The 20,644-nt window shown below is 47.5% G+C and overlaps 1 protein-coding gene across 7 annotated transcripts in view; it reads right to left on the bottom strand.

The window, feature by feature from the left end:
- Positions 1 to 20,644, bottom strand: part of NECTIN1 (nectin cell adhesion molecule 1) — a 186,609-nt gene that overhangs the window by 63,423 nt on the left and 102,542 nt on the right. For 5 of the 7 annotated variants that reach the window (XM_083588729.1, XM_083588727.1, XM_083588728.1 and 2 more), the window contains exons 5-6: positions 17,366 to 17,395; positions 14,639 to 14,790 (exon numbers count right to left, since the gene is read on the bottom strand). In XM_083588729.1, the coding sequence (XP_083444855.1) occupies positions 14,639 to 14,790; positions 17,366 to 17,395 (182 nt within the window). The remainder of the gene's footprint in view (positions 1 to 14,638; positions 14,791 to 17,365; positions 17,396 to 20,644) is intronic. The other 2 variants (XM_083588731.1, XM_083588730.1) reach the window with 1 other exon arrangement.

Genomic DNA, 20,644 nt, shown 5'->3' with positions numbered 1-20,644 from the left:
GAAAGCCCCTCAACCTGTTTGAGTTATCGATGTTTTATTTACTGATTTTGTAAAATCCGGCACTCAGGGGTAGACTGTGTGTGTATATGGATGCTTCATTTTTTTTGCTGCTGAGTCCTACATCCCTCCATGGAGTTGACTGGCCAAAACCACTGGTGCCAAGACACTGGTCACCTCTGCATCCGGGCTGGGGTGGGGGAGAGCAAACTCCCTAAGTTAATGACACCTCATGAGAAGCAAGGGCTTCTCACAAATTTATGCCCTGCCAGTTTCACTATGTTGACCCTGAGTTCTCCCCGAGGGAAGGGAATGGTTTCCTACCAGCAACCCTCTCCCACTGCTCGGAAACTTACAAACCTCCACGGCACACCCCGTCATCCATTTCACACCGAAGCACCAATTCCCATCCCATCTTCTCTCTCTTCACAATAGAGGAAGTTTTTTTTTTCTTCCTCCATGAAATGGAAAAATGAGTGCGAGAAGGTAGACCAGCCAAGGTCATGCAAGAACTCAGAACAGGGCGGGGGTGAGGTTGGGGTTAGACGCCTGGCTTTGAGCCAAAGGCATTATCGTTGCTGCATATTAGCCCAAGCAAATGCTGGATGGAAAGAGAGAGAAAGAAGGAAAGAAAGAACGAAGGAAGGACAGAGAGAGGGGGACCATTGTATCTTGTTTGGTGCATCCAAATTTAAGATGCTTGCCAGAATCCTACAGCTGAAAAGCCCCCTCGCCCCTGCACCACAAACCCCAGGCTCACCTGCATCTGTCAACCCCACCAGTATATTTTCTCATCTCCCCCCAAAAAAACATCAAGTTGTTTTCACTACATGTTCCAGTCTAGAAACCTTGCCCTCCAGATTCCACCACATGGGGCTGCGATTGCTCGTTGGTGCACTCTGCAATCTGCTCAGAAGCCCTCTCTCCTCTCTACTGCACCATGTGAGTTGGGCGTAGCAAATTCAGTCCTGCACTCCCAAGAGCCCTCGACAGGGAGCATTTGTGGAGAGGGGGTGCATCTCCCCAAACAGAGCACTCCAAAGGACCGAGCAAGCTTTGCACTGCAGTTGTAAGGAGGGTGCTGCCAGGGACCGAGCAAAGGAGCCCATCACCCACCAGGGCAGACCTGCACAATGTGAACAAGGACCACAGCTTAGTGGTACAGCAGTCTGCCTTGCATGCAGGAGGTTCCAGGTTCGATCCCTTGCATCTCCAGGTAGGGCTGGGGCAAACATCCAGACCTGAAACCCTGGAGAGCTTCTGCCAGTCAGAGTAGACAGTACTAGATGCACCAATGGCGTGAATGGTATAAGGCAGCTCCCTAGGATCCTCACTTGCGAGCTGTGGGGTGAGCATAACAGCAGGGAGAGGGGAGATCTTCACCCTCTTTCCCTGCCTGTCTCTCAATTCCAGAGGAGACTGCAACTCTGGGCTCAGACTCCAAGCTCACCCATCCCCCCCCCGCTGCCATGCCACACTTCCCATTATTAACAATTCAGTAGCAAAATAGCAAGATGCCGTTTGTTTTCACACAATCCCCCGGCACTTGTGTGCCCGCCCCTGTGACACCACGTTGCCATGACACTTCCACAGATCTCTCCTTCCCCAATGCCGCCTGCAAGGTGAACTGTGGTTGGGGGTGGGCCGGGGGGGGGGGCGGGCGGGGAGAGAGAGATTATAGTTTCCAGCATTTGCATCCAGTCTCTCTGCTTCTCTCAAAGCTTCCCTGCTCCCCACCCTCCAAAATTTATCCTTTGCCTCCCAAGTTGTCTTTTTCTCTTTTACTGGGCTTAAAACACAAGGCTTGACACACAGGGATGTTTCCTATTCCTTTCCTATCGCAGAGAAAGCCTTGCCTGCTAAATGGCTGGGTGGTGTTGGACTCAGGTAGGGTTCCGCTTAGGGGCGGAGGAGCAGCAGCTGGTTAGAAATTTGGCAACCCCGCACAGCTCACTGTTCAATGACTTTGGGAGACCGTGGGTTCAATCCAGGGCTAGTCCTACTCAGAGGAGGGCCCTTGACTACCTTAGAGCAGTTCATTTCAACGGGTTTTCTCCAAGCCGAACCGAGTTGGCTACAAGCCCAGGAAACCCGGTTTTGTGGGGGAAATAACAATCAGAGTAGGAGGAAGAGCAAAAGGGGAACCAGAAGTAGAAAAAAGGGGAAGGAAAGGGGTTTGTTTGTTTTTTTGAGAGAAAGGGACGACCATCTTATGGAAGGGATAATGAAAAGGAACGCTCTCACGACACCGCCACTTGGTGGCGGTAGAGACCAGCTCTGTGCCCCAGATTCTTGGTGGGGAGGCGACTTTCAAGAGCATTTTGAGATTTCTTGCAGCCCCTTTGCCCTCTACAAACATTCTTTGCAGACGAGGCCTGCCTTCCTCCCTTTCTGTCCAAGAACCAAGCTCCAACCCGGGGTTGCTTCCTGTGAGATTCCCTAAGAACAGGGAGATCCTCTACAAACAGCGTCATCCCAAACCATTGGGATTCCCTTTGAAGCTCAGAAGACCCTCAGCCTGTATCCCAACCTTCCCTCTCCCAAGCCAGTCATACTAGGAACATTTTGCATTCTCTGACTGCACGGAGATGTTCAGGAACCTCAATGAGATGCCAGGTTGTAACAGGGTTGGGGAAACACATGAAATTGCAATGATTTGTCCCCTGCCAAACAGTGATGGGGAGCCTTTTTCTTCTTCCAGCCTGAGGCCTGCATGCCTTCTAGCGGTAGGAGAGGACAGAGGCAACAGTGTGTGGAGGCAAGGCCAAAAGTAGGCAGAGCTATGGTCGTGACTCTTAACTTTCTGCAGCAGGCTCCATTTCAGCCATGCAAAAATCCAGAGGCAAGGAAGACAGCCTGTGGTTCACTTCTGTCATAGTCCAACACTTTGAATGCTACACTACACAACATTGCCTGTTCCTGAAGGCCAGATTACATCTAACTCTAGAATTAAGAGCATTCTCACCTGCAACCCCATTGCATTGTGACCTCTGTTTGCTTGCTCCAAAATTACCTGGGACCTCAGCTCTTCCTAACTGGCTTTTTCTCAGCCAGGTCCACCAAAAGACAAAAGATTCGGAGTTGCATCCAATGCTAGTTCTACTCAGAGAAGACCCACTGAAGTTGATGGGTGAAGTTGAAGAGCTGCTGGAACTCACCATGAATGCCTCCACTTCAGAGGTGCCAGAACTGAGCTTCGTTGATTTCTGGCCGAAAGAAAGCCCTGGTTGTATCTAACTAAGGTTCATTAATTTCAATGGGTCAACTATGAAGAGAACACAGTGGCATACAAGCTTTTGACTCCCCCACCACTCCCACCCCCAATCCCACATCAGTGTCATCTTTCCACCCAGCTCTGCTGGCCCAAAGTTGACCTCTGCTGCTGATGAATAACTTATCCTTTCCACAGGGATCATTCCAGATTCCCTCACTCAGGCGTCTCGGCTGCACCGTCTGTCCTGTGTGGTTCATTTCGCACATTGCACAGCGGCAGAGAACACACACCACAGGCCTGCACCACTGCAGAATATAACTGGCCAAAGCCCGACATCCTGGACCAGCTGGGCCACTCGCCTGATCCAGAAAGACTCTTCTTATGTTCGAGTCCAGCATCATGCTCTCCAACCAGATGCCTTTGGGAAGCCTGCAAAAAAGACCTGAGCTCTCTCTCCCCACTGGTGATGTCTAAATCTAAGAAGCTACCCAAGACTGTTGCCTGACCATTCAGCCCTTTAGCCCACTCTGCAGGATCATTCGCTTCCTGGTGCATTGGGCCCCCAAGCCAATGAATGGGTGTGCATGTCTGCTGTTGGGGCTCCTTATCTCTGGCACTGAAATGGCTCGGACAGGCCCTTGCAAAAGGGTTGTGCCAGCCTCAGAAATCCTGGGGACACCCCTTGCCTCCAAGAGGCCCAGTCTTGCTGCAAATCTGCACTGGGGGTGGGGGGTGGGAGTCTGTTGCTGCATCTGAAAACCCCATTAGGAGGAAAACAATCTGGAGAGGATTAAAGCCCTGCCATGACATAGGAAGCAAGCAGAGGGTGGGGAGCGGTTTAAAGAGAATCCATCACACTTCTCCTCCCCCTTTGGTGGTGTATAAACCTCTTTTGTCCTCCCCCCCATTAAAACAGCGGGCAGGGGCATGAAAAGCGGCTACCTCGGATTCCACCCCCTCCTCGTTTTGCTCTGACAGCTGTTGCATTCAGGCAAGGCTTCCTGTCCTGCTGCCAATGGCTCTATCTCCTGGGGCAGCAGCTGGAAGCAAAGAGAATAGAGGGATCGCTTTGGGTTTCGCTCTGGAACCGGGCCGAGGCTGCTGCGTTTCTTTGATCCCGCCAAAGGGAAAGACAATGGGGGACTTATTTAGGAAAGAGTGATGAGTGCGAACAGGGGCCTGCACGGGAGTCGGGGATTCTCCTCTGCGGGGCAAGGAGGTTTGTAGGATCCTTTCCAGGAAAGGCTGGCACTGAGCGGGTCCCACCTGTTGCTGACAGACAGCTGGAGGGGCCATGGCAGCAAAAGATGCCCAGAGAGGGCCTCCCCTCTCTTCCCACGAAGATGGAAACACAGCACACCAAATTAATAACTCTCACATTGATTATTCGCGGAGGCACGCCATGCCGTCGTTTTCCAGCACGCAACAGAGGTTGGAGGGAGACCTTCCATTTGTCAAGTTTCTAGATTCCCTTTCTGCCACAGAATCTCAGGGGCTGCTTCTCTCATTAGAACTTCGCAGAGTCGTATTTGAAGTCACACGTCCTGAGCATAAGGAGAGAGCTTTTGAATGGTAAAAGCTCCTCTTCCGCCCCTCTTTCGACTACATCACATGCAAATGCCAGAGTTCCCTTTTGGCTACCAGTACATCCATCTGCTATGTTGGTAAAGGGATGCGGGTGGCGCTGTGGGTTAAACCACAGAGCCTAGGACTTGCCAATCAGAAGGTTGGTGGTTCGAATCCCCACAACGGGGTGAGCTCCCGTTCCTCAGTCCCTGCTCCTGCCAACCTAGCAGTTCGAAAGCACGTCAAAGTGCAAGTAGATAAATAGGTACCGCTCCGGCGGGAAGGTAAACAGCGTTTCCGTGCGCTGCTCTGGTTCGCCAGAAGCGGCTTAGTCATGCTGGCCACATGACCCAGAAGCTGTACGCCGGCTCCCTCGGCCAGTAAAGCAAGATGAGCGCTGCAACCCCAGAGTCGTCTGCGACTGGACCTATTGTTCAGGGGTCCCTTTACCTTTACCTTTACATCCATCTGCTATTCTAGCCTTCCCCAATGGCCAGGCATGATGACAGTTGTAGTTCAACACACTCTGGAGGGTTGGGGAAAGCTACATGACACTACCTTAATTCTACCACCTCTTCCTGCAGCAAGTTGCAAACTATGGAGTGGAGTGTTTAGTGAATTGGCTAAGCATGGATCCCTTCTTCACTATGATGCTCATCAGGATCAGGATATGATTCTAAAAGCGGGTGGAGACAAGCTTCAGTGAAACTCTGGACTGGATTTGTGGCTTGTGGCTACCCAGCCCATAGGGGCATAGGAAGTGGGCTTATGCTGAGTCAAGACCATTGATCTCAGTTTTGTCTACACAGACTGGAAGTGACTTTCCCAAGGTTTCAGACAGGGAATCCTTTCCATCTCCTACGTGGTGATGCCATTAAGGATTCAACCTGGGATCTTCTGCAGGCAAGGCAAGGCAGGTGCTGTACCACTTAGCTATTGAACCTTCCCAGCCTTCTGACACACCAAACCACTGGAAGGTTCAGGACAACGAAAGTCCTTCTCCTGCATGAACTATGGAACTCACTCCCACAGGAAGCAGGGATGGCCAGACAAGCTAGATGACTTTTACAGAGGATTAGACAAATTTATGGAGGAGAGAGCTCTCAATGGCTACTAGCCACAATGGCTCTGGGCTTTACTTCCATGTTTAGAGGAAATAATGCGGAAGAGTTCTCTTCCTGGTTGGCCACTGTGAGAACAAGGATGCTGGCTGGCTGGCCATCAGTCATGGATGCTTTGAGATTCCTGCATTGCAAGGGGTTGGACTAGATGACCCTGGGGCTTCCTTTCCAACTCTACAATTCAATTGGACTGATCCAATAGGCTGGTCTGATAAGAGAAGGAAACTGCTTTTTCTACCCTATGGTAGGGTATTGTGCCAAAGAAGAGAGAAAGGGTAGGTTTGTGTGCAATGTCCCTTTCTGAAACCACTGGGGACTCACCCAGAGGTTCAGCAGCTGCCGTCGGCTTTCCAGGCTCCTGCGATAGGTTTCGGGAAAGATGCCAGACGGGTCTTAGAATTTAATCTTTCTGCAGGGTCACCTACTGCTTGTCAATCAAGCACTTCCTGGCGGGGGGCTGAGGTGGGGGCTGGCATCCTGCCCCCCCTGCCCTGCAGACTAGGAGGCCAGGTTTCAAAGCAGTCGAGTTTCACTCCTGAATGGGGTGTGTGTGTGTGTGTGCCTGGGATGAGTTGGTGCTCTGCTACCATGCAATTTACTTGTCCATTTACCTATTTGAAATGTGTTGCTTCCCTTCAAGTTGGGCCCAAAGGGACAGGTAATAAGAGATTTGAAAGTGGCACCTTCTCACAGTTCCTCATATCTCCCCTCTCCTCTTCCCATTCCCCCCAATTGTTGACTTTGGATCCAGAGATGTCTCCATCTATGCCGGAACGCTTTTCATTCTTTATTGCTTGCTTGCTTAATTCATCACCAACAATCATTGTCTCCTACATGTCCTCCTTTAAAGCTGTCGTCTGATTAAAGATATGCACATCCCTGTTTGATTTCTGGTTAAAAACCCAAGAATCCATTTTCATTTCAAAACAAATGCGAGTGTCACTGAAACCCCTAGTCAGGAGGTTGCCAAGGTTCGTGTGAGATAACTTTCTGAAGCCTCTCACAACCAGGCATGATGAACTACAACTCTCCAGCGCAGCTATTGGGGTGTTGTAGTCCAAAATGTCTGGAGGGCACCAGGTTGGGGAAGCCTGCTGTGAGCTTTCAGAAGCAAAGCCTCTTGCTTGTCACTGAAATGAAACTGCACCATCGCTTTCCTGCAGTTTCCTTTCCTTTTCCTCCTCGCACAATGAACGAGAACCAAAAGTGTCTCCGAGAAAACTCCACAGCCAAATCGCGTGTAAGCATTAAACTGCCAGTCAACTAAATGCAATTAAAAGCCACGGGGGAGAGTGCTGTTGCATTCAGGCATGGGTGCCAATTTTAATAAAATACTGGGGTGTATGTGGGTGGGTGGGTGTGTCAAATAAGCCCTGTCCCCAATCCTAGCAACGGAGGTACCTAGGGCTAGTGAAAGTTTATTCCCCTCTCAAACCAACTTCCCCCCAAAAAACAGCTTTGTGAGGTGGACTCACCACAGAAACGAAGACTGGTCCAGGGCTACTCTGAATCCTTAAAGCTAAAATGGGACTTGAACCCAACTCTCCCCAAGCCCAAGTTTCTGGACATCTGGTTGCCCCCCACCCCCAAATAGAATAAATCAATCAATGAAGGCTGGCTGCAAAAATATGCATTTGCCTGCTTGGGCATGTTTCTAGGACCCATAGTGTTTTCAATTGCTCTTAAATATGGCATTTTAATTGCTGTAACCTGCCCTGGGACAATGGGTGAAATGGCAATGCCTATCAACTTGGGGGGCAGCCTCCTCAAATATTTTATTGGGGGGAGGCTGAAGGGAGCTGGTGGAGTTGGTGCCCACGCACTCGGATCCTGTCTATGGGTTTTCCACAGGCATCTGGCTGGCCACAGTTAGATGAGGATCCTGGACTAGTTGGCCTGATCCAACGCGCTCGTTTTCCATTCTTATTACTGCTCAGGACTGTGAGGAAACATAAGTAACTGAATGTCTGGGTGTGCGCGCGACTGCAGCAGAGGAAGATCCTGCCTCGTTTCCAACTGCGTAGCTCTGGCGGATTCTGAATCTGTGCGCCCGTGCGTGAAGCTTCCCTGTGCATGCCTGGGCTTCTGCGCCCGCAGATGCTTGGTGGAGTGTGCTCCCCTGCAGGGCAACATGCAAATCCTTGGGAAGCCCATCCGAAGACACGTGTGGGTGCCACTAAGCCTCTCCTCGAGAGCCTCCTCGTTCCGCACCCCCAAACACACAAGCAAGCCGGCCATAATGAAGTTGCACGTCTTGCAGCCTGGATTCACCTCGGCTGACAAATGTCCTGCAACGCCAAGAAAGCTATTACGTGAACAGATTGTGGGAATAAAATATTAAACTTCCACTTATCCATCTTTTTAATGTGCTGTAACTCTTAATGCCAGCTTGCAGCCAGGGCTGGGAGCTCATCATCAGGGGGTTGGCCCAGGCAGGCAGGCAGGCAAACAGACACACACACTCCTTCCTTCCCAAGGCAGGGTGAGATTCTGCAGGGCGGAAGAGCATTGTGGGAAACTGTGTTTGTTTATGATCAACTGCAAGCACAAAAACTCCCGAGACAGCCTTCTCAGAGGGCTCTTCGATCTGGCATCATCTGTGGTTTTGCATAGATGACTATTTGCTGGGAATTTCAAGGCAGTGTAATAAATATCATTTTAGTTTGAAACACAGTGAGTTCAAGGTCTTACTACTGGTATAGAAAACCCCTAAGAGCTTGGGACAAGTTTACTTAAGGGACCGCCTTAATCTGTACCTCAGGTTAAGAACTTAATTCATTCCTGGGGTCTGTTCTTAACCTGAAACTGTTCTTAACCTGAGGTACCACTTTAGCTAATGGAGCCTCCCGCTGATGCCACGCCGCCACACAATTTCTGTTCTCATCCTGAAGCAAAGTTCTTAACCCGAGGTACTATTTCTGGGTTAGCGGAGTTTGTAACCTGAAGCATCTGTAACCTAAAGTGACTGTAACCCAAAGTACCACTGTATATGCCTATTTGATCAATTCGATCTACAGAATGGGAACTTCTGCAAGGGCCACACAATGCCCATTCTGAGTTTGTAAGGAGGCACACTTTTACCGGGGCAGCACATGTCCTTTGGAACTCCTTGCCTTTTGATGTTAGGCAGCCGCCATCATTGTAAACTACCCTATGATCATCAGATGAAGGCGCTATAGAAAATGAATAATAATACTAGTAATGAAATTCTGACACTTACTGAATGCTTTTCTGTTTCAGCAGTCCTATCCAGACACATGATTTATTGCGTTTTAGCCATTTTAGATGTTTTAAAATGTCTTAAACATATTTCTTCCTTTTCCTTTTATTTGTGTTTGTTTTATTGCAGATATGTTTGCTGCCCTGGGCTCCTTTGGAATTCAAGAAATAACCAAGTAATAAATAACATGATGATCCATGTCTTCTAGCTCTTGATTCAAAAAAACACGCATTTGTCGATGCTGCCAAACAGGCAGCAGGTTTCAGAACATTATGGCCGGATCGGAGTTAATAAAAAGCACAGAGGCTTGATGTGCAAGGCTTTGCAACATCGAGTCAATTGTGCATGCTATGTGCCACCGTGGATCACATCTGCAATAGACAGTTTACAGTAACCTTCACCAGCCATCGGACGTTGGGGGCTATGACTCTGCCTGGCCCAGATGTATGTGTCTGGGGCTGAGGGGGGGCATGGCTGTGTTAGCTGGGGCTGATGGTAGTTCAAAGAGCCTGGGGGGAACTAGGGTGGGCAAGGATTTCTTGAGAACAACCCAGCTAAATCCCCTCCTTGAAACCAATTAGGAATGCTGGTGGGGGAATGAATGATGCTAGCTCCAGCTTGGCACAATCTTAGGGCCCCTTAGTGGAACAAGGAGGCTCGGGGTCCCGCAGATTCAAATCTACCTCCAAACCACCCAAGGAGCATCCTATTTCAGGAGGGCCAGCAGTAAATGGGGACTTGGGGAGCCTTCTACAGGCCTTTGCAGTGGGACTGTCTGCCCCATTCAGAGCAGCACTTGTGCCCCACTCAATTCCCCCCTCCATGCTAAGGGTTGCATGCAGTTCTGCAAAACATGGTTTCAGTTGCTGCCTTCCATAGCCAATCCTAAGCGTTTATTCTCTATGAATTTCCTATTTTCCTTCTCTTGTAGAACCCACTCTGGGAACTTTTTGATAGAAAAGCAGAATGTTGATGGTGGCGTGTGATACGAGAGCGATTCAGATCCTTTGAAAGAAAATAAATAAATCAGTCTGGCAGACAACTGTCCCAAATCTGTGTATTTGGGAAGGCTGAATATCAGAGGAAGTAAAGGAACAAAGTGATAGGCATTGCACTATTCCTCATGCACATTAATCCTACCGCCTGCCTTTTTCATAATTTCTGAACGGAACAGGTAGCGCAGGTTTTGGAGCCCTCCCAAAACCTACGTAACCTCTTTGATCAGAGCAGAACAAAAGCAAATAATGACTGCATGAGCCATGAACGGCCATGGCAATATCAGATCACCCTGTGAGGGTCGCCTCTGCCCCTGGGGACTGTCTGGCTGCTTGGTGGTTTGAACTGAATGTGCGGCAAGCTGTTCTTGGGGGAGAAAAGAGTTTTCTGCCAATGATGCCTAAATTGCCCGCAAGCCCCAAACAAATCTACCTGTAATAGCCTCAGAGAGGCTGACTGAGTCTGCTCCATCGCTAGCCTAATCGGCCCTTGGGGAGAGCCGGATAAACATATTCCGAGGCCATGAATGATTAACAAGGATTTTGCTTTATGTATCCTGGTCTAATGAGACAGCTGCTAATCCCAGCAAACGTGGTATCTCCTGGCAGGAGCTCCTGACCAGCCGCCTTACTTGCCACCTGGGCTCTCCCCGCCCGCCTGCCCGCCACCTCCCTGTTCAGGCCATCAAAATCCATACTGAGGGAGGGGGGGCATTTTGCTTATTACTCGTTTTGTTTCATTTCATTTTGCTCAATTCCTTACCGACAATTATTCCGATTAAGACTGTCAACGTGCTTAAGAGAGCCGTTAATTGATTAATCACCCGCCTTTTCAACTGATGCATCCATTAACCAACCGATTAAACCGCGCAGCGGATTTGCATACAGGCGAAAGCCCCGCCGTTGAAAGGAGCGTTTAAAAGGTCTGAAACTCAAGAACAACAAAAACTGTTTCTGCTATTTGCTGCTGGACGCAGTTGCTGCACTTTTGCGCCGTCTGCGACGGCATCGGAACGAAAACAACCCTTTTTGCGGGGAAAAATAGATAAAAATAAGTAAGGAGGTCTCCTTAACTTCCAACCCCCGGATTAAAAATCCGCTGTCGCCAATTAGTCTGCCAATTAAACCAATTAAGTGTAGGGACATGCTGCTGGAAAAGGCCAAGCAGTCCACCTGGGTAACGCTAGATTTCCCCACCGATAGACCAATCCGCCATAACTTTGTCTAATCCTCTTTAGAAACCATCTGTGGCTTGCTCTGAGAGGGGAGACGGATGAGGTGGAAGAGTCCTGAAGGGACTGTGCTCGTTCTGACTGCGGACAGGGGTGGGGAGAGCACATTTATGAGTTATCCCCAACGTTAAAAAACAAAACAACAAAATTTGCAGCTTGAAAATTAGTACCGCAGGGAGAAGGCTGAGCGAGGAACTGCCACGACTTGTTAGATTTCTTGTTTATTTGCAGGCAATTTTTTTAATGGAACATTCAGGAATGGTACCCCTGAAGTCTGAAAAATGGTATAGTCCACCTTACCACTTTGGGATGCTACCCATGAAGTCCACTGCACATCTAGAACATGTAGCTGAAACGGGGCATGAAACACTTCATTTGTCTTGTCCTTAGAGTTAATTATTACACCAATGTTGCAGATTTCCTCCAAGAGCTCAAGGCAGTGAATATGGTTCTCCCACCCATTCACTTTCATCCTACCAACAGCCCTGTGAGGTAGGTCAGGGTGAGAGCATGAGATTGGCCCAAGGTCACCCAGTGAGTTCGTGGTCAATTGGGGACTTGAACCTGAGGCTCCCAGGTCCTATTGTGACACTCAAACCACTGGAGAAGACAGCATGGCGTAGTGGTTGGAGTGTTGAACTGGAGCCCAGGAGGTCAGATTTCGTGGCCCTGCTCAGCCACGAAGCTCCAGGTGATCCAGTTAACCTACCTCACAGGGCTGTTGTGAGGAGAAAGCTGGGAGGGGAGAGTCACATATGCCACCTTGAGCTTCATGGAGGAAAAAAAGGGGGATATGAATATAAGAAAGCAAATAATAAATACCACACTGGCTCAGTTCTGAACCAGCATTTTGAATTTAGAATAAAGGCTCCAGTGAGCTTCATGGCCGAGTGGGTTTCTGAACCGATGCCTCACAGGTTCTAGCCTGGCGCTTTCACTTCCTACGCCACACAGAATGCCCACTGCCCATCTGCTTCCTTGGTTGACCTCAGTAGCCTAGTGTCATGATAAATGCATAATAATTCTCCCCATCCCCAGCAAATTCATTCAGCATTTTGCAAATCTGTATCACAGTCTCCCTTGTCTTTGAAAAGCAAAACAAAGTGCCCTTCCCCAACCTGATGCTTTGGACTACAACTCCCATCAGCCTCAACCAGAACGCCCAATTGGCCAGGGATGATGGAAGCTAAGGCTGTTCTAAACTTTAAAAAAGCAACACAGAGAGGCTCCAAAACCTTGCTTAAGTTAAATGGAAGGATTTGTCAGAGCTGACCCTAAATGCCTAGTCCACCTTAAATTTTCCCCTAACCCCAGGAAACATCTTCTTGCTGATTTGCTAACAAAAATCTTGGCTACACCCATGCCATCATCCCCAGAAGTTTTTGGCATGTTGTCAAGCAAGCTCTGTGTCATTTCTGCTGAGGAATAAAGCAGCCTTCTCTCTCCTCACCCACCACATCCCCCATCTCACAGAAGCCCCATGGGCCCATCAGCAAAGAGTTCCCCCATGTAGCCTCTGCAAAATGATCATACTTGTCTTGGACGGTTGTCAAATGGGGAGCTTCTTCTTGGAAGAATTTGTATTTGCCCTTATTGCTGAGCACCCTGGCGTTGATAGACTCAAAGACCATTGGAAACCAGGGACCTATCTGCTCAGTGACCTGTTGCTGCAAACTGCCCATGGTTATTTCAAAACAAGAGGTGAAGTCCAGCCTTCCTCATCTCTCAAACACCTGGCTATGCACTACTTTCTCCTCTCTGTCCCTTGTCCCCTCAGGTTTTCTTTCTACCCCCCACCTCCTTTTTCTCTCACTTCTTTTGGACAACTCCCTCTTGCAACTCTTGGCCAACTTCAACATCTCAGGCTGGCCTTCCTTTCCTAAGCCTCTAATTCTTCTGTTCGATAGGCAGTGCTATTTCTCTAGAAAAAGAGATGCCGGAGCTCACCATGAATGCCTCCCTTGTTCTCTTATAATAGCAATGGCGCCCACCTGAGAGGTGCTGGAAGTGAGTTTCAGCGAGTTCCGGCTGAAAAAAGCCCTGTCTATAGGCTTGGCCTGCCCATTTCGGAAGCTCAATCAACTACAACCTGGTAGCCTTCTTCCTGTGACATCAGGGCAGTTCAGCCAATCAAGGCTAGAGGCTTCAAAACCAACAAAAAATATCTCTATGTGTCTTACAATATAGTCTTTTAAAATAATAATAATAAAAATAGCTTATCATTATGAGCCAGACTGCCTGGGAAGCAAAAGGAAAGCCTGGAATCTGGATAATCTTCAGGATTTTTTGGAGATGGGAAACCACACTGTTCTGTTCACCCTTTGAAAGCCTGTTCTGCCACCAAACAGAAGGACATTGGAAATGGATGGTGTTTCTTTACTCTCCAATCACCCAGCTATTCCTTTATGGTGCAGATACTGCCATTGGTTGATTATTCCTGTGTGATGTCATTTCCTCTCCTTGCAGTACCAACAAGAACAGACATCATTTCCTCTGGGCCAACCCAACACCTTCCCTTATTCTGCAGCATTCCCCCCTCCTCTCATAACTTCTCACATTGTCATATGACATCACTTCCTCAATGCCTCACCTGCCAGTCTCACCACTTCCTTCTGAAGCTTAGAGGAGTGGTTCATCTCTATGATTTCTCGTCATGGACTTTGTTTGATCAATACTCCTTAAAAACAGTGCAGACAAGTCACACAGTAGAAAACGGGCTGGGTAGGGACATGGACAGACAATTTGCTCAGAACTTAAAAATAAAATGAAAAAAATCCACACACACGCCAATAACCCCAAAACAAACCTACTGAGACCAAACAAGAGAATTTCTATAGCGTATGCCCTCTGTTCCTTAGTGCTTTGCAAATAAGTGCAACCTCAGTGGGACACATTTCTTTTTTTGCCACCCCTTTGTGACATCTCCTTTTGTGCCTCTTTCACTTTAGAGCACAGCTCTGATGCTCTCGTGCTTTGTTTGAACCAGACGTAGAAAGGAAAACAAGGGGGAACAAAGTACCAGCGAACAAAAGGAGGGGGAAGCGCAAAGAGAGGAGATGAAACAAGTGATTCCAGCAAGACAGCTTTCCTTTGGGACGCACTTCTTTGAGCATGGCGAAAGAAGCACCGGGGATCCCCCGCCAGCTTGGTTCTGCCCTGAGAGGAAAGGGTGGGAGATCTGTCAAGCGACAGCGAGGCAGGGGAAAAAATAACGCTGTGCAACTTGCTTACACTTTCCTCCCACAACGCGGGCGCTTTGAGCAAACAGAGGCTGCCTTTCAAGGGGTTCCTACCTGTCACGTTAACTTCCACCTGGCCAGACCGCGTCCCGATGGTGTTGGTGGCCTCGCAGACGTACGTCCCTGCCAGGCTGTAGGTGACGGGCCCCTTGAAGAACAACGTGCTGTTCTGAACCTCCACGTTGTCGGGAAGCGATCCGTTCAGTCTGTCGCAAAAGGAAGACCAAACGGTTAGGGAGAAAGTTCTTTCCTGTAGCCAGTGGATCCTGGCTAATTCCCTGGAGCTGTTATAGGACTATCCAAGCCCATCTGTCTGAGCCCACCTAGTCCAGGTTCAAGTCCATCTGTTCTACAACCCAATTTTCTTGCAAAAACCTTCATTGCCTACTACCTTCCAAATCCAACATCTTCTCTACTTTAGGGTATGTAAAACTGCCCTTATACAATAAGGCCCACTTCATGGAGTGAGTGAGTTCGTGTTCACTGACTGCCCCTTATGTGTGTGTGTGGGGGGGAATAATACCTGAAAAGTAATGGTAGCAGGTTGTGGTCAGAGTAGTGGAACGACAACCAAGTAGCTGTAGGGTTTGAGCCACAGAGCTCAGAGAGTGACCTTGGGTTAGCCATCCTTTCTTGGCCTAGCCTACCTACCAGGGTTGTTGTGAGGATAAACTTGGTGAGAGGGAACTATCTACATCACCATGAGTTCCTTGAAGGGTGGGATAAAAATGAAATATGAATTTACAATTGTACCTGAACCCCTCCCTCCCCATCTTCAATCAGGGTTTTGATTTTGGGAGCAATAGGGGCATGGGGTAAGATCTGCAGAACTTGGAACCCTGGAGACAACACTGACTTAGATGGACTAATAATAATAATAATAATAATAATAATAATAATAATAATAATAATAATTTTATCCCACCCATCAGACAATGTTCTGACTCTCAATAAGGTTTCCGGTGCTGAAAGAAAGAGAGATAGTGAGATAGCCAGAGAGAGAGAGAAAGAGAGTGCGCGAGAGAGTGAGAGAGAGTGAGAGAGAGGTCTTTCCCAGTTTGGCCACCTACAATCCTGTCAAGTGATGCTTTGCATCGGGAGACAATTTATGTCAAGGCACCATGGATCATTTTATAGGACAGATTTACCATCTGTCTGTTTTTTTCTTCTTCTTTGTACTTTTGCAATGGTTTTAAGAAAATTATTGTGATGATTTATTTGTTTAACTGGAGGTGCTGGGGACCAAATCCAGGACATTCTTTGCGTTAAAAAAAGATGCTGTGTCACTAAATACTCCACCCGACACCTTTTCCCAAGCCATGGCCATCTCAGAAGAGAGCTGGGTGGTGTGTGTGAAGGGGTGGGGGTGGGATCTCAGGGCAATAGCTTGAATTCTGCGAAGTATGCAACATCAATAAATTATGCAGATTATAACTGTGGTCATTGCATAATTTATTCTGCTTTTGCTAGACTGGGCAAAGAGCTAAGTTGGTGCTAAAGCCCCACCAGTTGGAAACTGATGCCTTGTCCCGTCAGCTGGAAATACTGGCTACACCCTTTTAGATCTACCTCCAAAGTTTCCAGGGGCTGGAAACTTGGATTTATTAAAAAAACAAAACACACAAAAAAACTGAGATGCTGAATCTGGCAACTGGGGCCATTTCTTAACCCTGTAGCAATATTTTCAATTTGCCTCACTTCCATGCTAGCAAAATCAGTCTTATCTCTACCCTGATGGGTTTCCCCCCAACCTATCAAGCAATAAAACATGGCAACTCAGAGCAAGGCTTTTAGTTCCCTTGCCCCTGTTTTGTAGAACAGCATCCCTGTCGACATACGACAGACAGCCACTCTCTGCATTTTCCAGAAAGAACTGAAGGCATTTTTGTTCTGATGGGTTTTCTCAGCTGGGTGAATGGGTCTTTGCCACGGGTGTCCATTTTGTATTGTTTTAAAATTTATCTCCTATTGCTTTCTATGTCGTTTTTAATTGTTTTTATTGCACATGGTTTGAGAGACGTTTGTGGAAGGTGACTGCAATGTTGTTGTTGTTGTTGTTATCCTGGAATCAAAGGCCAGCAACTCATTGATGAATTAATCCCAAACTGTTTTGGAAAGTCATGGAGCAAACAAACATAACCATAACTGCATGTATACATGCAGGGAAAGAATAATGCAGCTTGCTCATTTTTAATTACCGGTACAAGGTAAAGCAATTACTTTAGCTAAAGTAATTGGATCACCCAAAAGCTCAGCGGCAGAGTGCATGTTTTGCGTGTACAAGGACCCAGGTTCAGCCCCAGAAAAATCTCAGGTAGCTGATGGTGGCAAACACCTCTCTCTGCCCAAGACCTGCAAGAACCACTGCCATTCAGAGTAGGCAGCCTTGGACCAATGGAGCAATTTAGTAGAATGAAAATTCCTATTTGACAATACAGGAAATTCTTCTATCCTCACCTTCCCCTCCAAAGCACCAACAGTAATCCACAAGTAGTATATAAACAGGAAAAGTTAGAATTTTGTCTATGACTACGTTAGCATGCATAAAAGCAAAGCTCTATATAGTTAAAGACCCAGAGATGACAGAGGCGTTTATAACCCAAGCCAAGCCATGACAGTGTGTTGCGCAACTCTTGAAAGATGAGGGCGCACTTCTGTGCAGAGCAAAAGGGAAGATCAGAGTCAAATTCTGAATGGCTAAAGGGCAGAAGATGCCCAGCATCAGTCGTGCAAAGAAGCCCACAAGTTACTAGTCCATAGGAAATGTGATGGCCTGCTCACCTATTCCTACCTACATTAGGCAATGGGACCCTGAAAGAAAAAAGGAACACTTTGGTAAAGATTTGCTTATTAATACTGTGCACCAGACAAATGAGAAAAGAGGGAGCTAGCCCACCCCACCCCAGTAATAATAATAATAATAATAATAATAATAATAATAATAATAATAATAATAATAATAATAATAATTTATTATTTATACCCCGCCCATCTGGCTGGGTCCCCCCAGCCACTCTGGGCGGCTTCCAACAAAACACCAAAACACAACAACCTATTAAACATTAAAAGCTTCCCTAAACAGGGCGGCCTTTAGATGTCTTCTAAAAGTTTGGTAGTTATTTTTCTCTTTGACATCTGGTGGGAGGGCGTTCCACAGGGCGGGCGCCACTACCGAGAAGGCCCTCTGCCTGGGCCTCTGCCCCTACCCCCATGACTTATACTTTCTACCATTTGGCTACCAGTTTTAACATCTCCATATTGGGATAATACCCATGCTGGCTTATAAATGAATTTGTAGCCAAGCAATGCACCATCTTCCATGAGCACAATGTTCTCAGGTTCACCCCTTGAAGATGCCTCACAGCTATTCACACTTGTGGGACATTCAACCCTCCCCGTTTCCCATCACACCTATATTTCCCCGCTTTCTAAGCTTGTCCCACAGTCCTTCACCCTCCCTGCCCCCGGCTCTCATACGTTTAATCTCTCTTTCTCTCACTTCTCTTCCTGCGCTGCAGCCACCTCTCCTCCATCACTTAACATTCAGAACTATCTTATAATAGTTCGTGCATTGGCTACTTCAGGCTTTGACTACTGCCATGCGCTTTGTTTGGGACTTCCCCTGTGCTTGACTGGGGAATTGCAGTTAGCGCAGAAAGCGAGACCCTGTCTGCATTTATAACAGCTTTGCTCAGAGGTCTACACCGATTGCCATTTCACTACCGGGCCAAATTTAAGGTGTTACACTTGGTGCATAAAGCCCTTAACATCTTGGGGGGGTGGTTTGCTTGTGAGATCACCTTACCCTCATATAGGCCCATGTGACCATTTCGATCTGCAGAGCTGGCACAGTTACGAGGTACCACATAACTCTCGTTCCACACTTCTAAGAAATAAGCCTCTTGGCAAGGCAGCACCCAACATTGAAAACAAGTTTGCCGGCTGAATGGGAACTCAATCCTTCAAGCGAAATTAACAAGGGACCCAGGAATTGCCCTTCTGCATACTTAGCACACATGTGCTGTCTGCCTCTACTTCAGTCCACACAGCTTGAGTACTAAGCTTGAAAACTCTGAATGGTGGAGATTCCTGATATCTCCCAACTTACCACCTCTCTCTCTCTCTCTCTCTCTCTCTCTCTCTCTCTCACACACACACACACACACACACACAAAAATTGGGGGACTCAAAATATTTTCATACTGAGCAGAAAGCTGAGGTTTGATACCCATTTAACATTACACCCAGTTAACTCAAAGGGACATTTGTAACAATGGACACCCATCTTTCTCAGCGACACAAAATGCCTAGTTCAAAATGAAGAGCTGAGGACAGGGAAACAACTAGTTGATTACATGACTCTGTAGCTTAGTTGGCACCATGGTGCAATTTGGCCTGGAGCCTAAACGGGAACAGATTCTGCCGGCTCCGTAAAATGCACATCTCAAATACCTTCTTCCACTTTCTTCTCTTTCAGCTAAGGTAGAAATGAAGCATTTTGGAAGGATGCTTCTTGCCCAGAGTTGGAAAGACGACAAGATACCTACTAGGGTGGACTGGCAGATAAAATTTTTGGACCATGCAGAGATGGCAAGTTTAACTGGGAAAATTAGAAATCAGGAGGATCAAAACTTCAACAAAGAATGGGATAAATATATAATGTACTTGAAAGACCACTGTAAACATTTGAACTCTTTGGCAGGCTTTACGTGACTCTTGCAATGATGCATAGATTTTGGATACTATGGAGCAGGCTTCCTCAAACTCGGCCCTCCGGATGTTTTGAGACTACAATTCCCATCATCTCTGACCACTGGTCCTGCTAGCTAGGGATCATGGGAGTTGTAGGCCAAAAACATCTGGAGGGCCAAGTTTGAGGAAGCCTGCTATGGAGGATGACAAACCAGATAGACTGACAATATCCAGTTTAAAACGTTAGTTAAAGAACCCACGGAGGGAAGGAGGGAATCTTGAGATACACAAGAATCTTGGGTAAAGTTTAATATTTGTGATAATACTCTTTGTGTGAATGAATTTGTATAAATCAAATAAAAATTATTTCAAAAAAGAAATGAAGCATTTTGATCTGGGGAGTGGACCTGTCAGTGGCAGAAAACAGTGGTTCAGCTCTGCAGCCTCTTTTAAGAGGTTTCTGCCTGGCTGGAATGTGTCCTTGGGGGGGGGGGTCTGAGAATGCCTCTTGCTTTGTCTGGCTGCAGGAGTGAGAGGGGCGTGGGAATGTGTGTAGAAGCCAGTAGGGTGTACAAAGGTAAAATTTACATTCTTTGCCCACCCACTTTTACCTCTGGCTTTACCCATCACTGGCATATGGCCCTTGGAAGGTTTCCCAGAAAGGACTGTGGCCCTCAGGATGAATAAGGTACCCCCATCCCTGCCAGAGAGATTTGATCAGGGAGATGAAAGTCAAGCTTTTTATTCCAGAAACACCATTGTTATGCCTATATTCCCACTGGCAAAGCTTGGGTGAATAAAAGCTCATACTATCAGGATTTTCTTTGTCTCATTTTAGCAATTTCTCTCTCTCACTCTATCATTCTATCTGCATTGATCCTTCTCTCTTCCCAGTGGCTTTGGTCCATGCCTTGATCTTTTATTTTATTCAGCAAAAAAACTGGAACTCAGAAAGAGGTTGAATCCATTTCACTGAAACAATGGAACCTGGAAGGGGAAGAACTAGCAGCATTGCTTATTAGTCAAGGCAGTGGTTCCTATAGGCTCTGTCGATCAAAAATGCTTTTTAAGGGAGCCCATAAGACCAGGATGAACACAGGGATAAATGCTGACAAACCCTTTCCTGAGCAAAAAGAAACACATGCCAATTGGGTGGGTGAGTGGAAAGCAGCTTCTTCTGCACTCCAGCACAGCTGTACTTAACACACAGGTGGAAAGTATTTGCAAGACTGGGCCAAAACTCACCCCCTCAAAATGACAACAATAACACAGGCTGCAGAGGGCAGTCTAGCTTTTTTGGGGAGTGGAGTTCTCCTTTGGGGAGGAGAACCCCATTGGTTGGTGGTCACTGTCTTTCCACCTTCAAAT

The sequence above is a fragment of the Podarcis filfolensis genome (genome assembly GCF_964270895.1).
Source record: "Podarcis filfolensis genome assembly, chromosome: 15".
Lineage (NCBI taxonomy): Eukaryota > Metazoa > Chordata > Lepidosauria > Squamata > Lacertidae > Podarcis > Podarcis filfolensis.
This window is presented reverse-complemented; position numbering and strand designations above follow the sequence as displayed.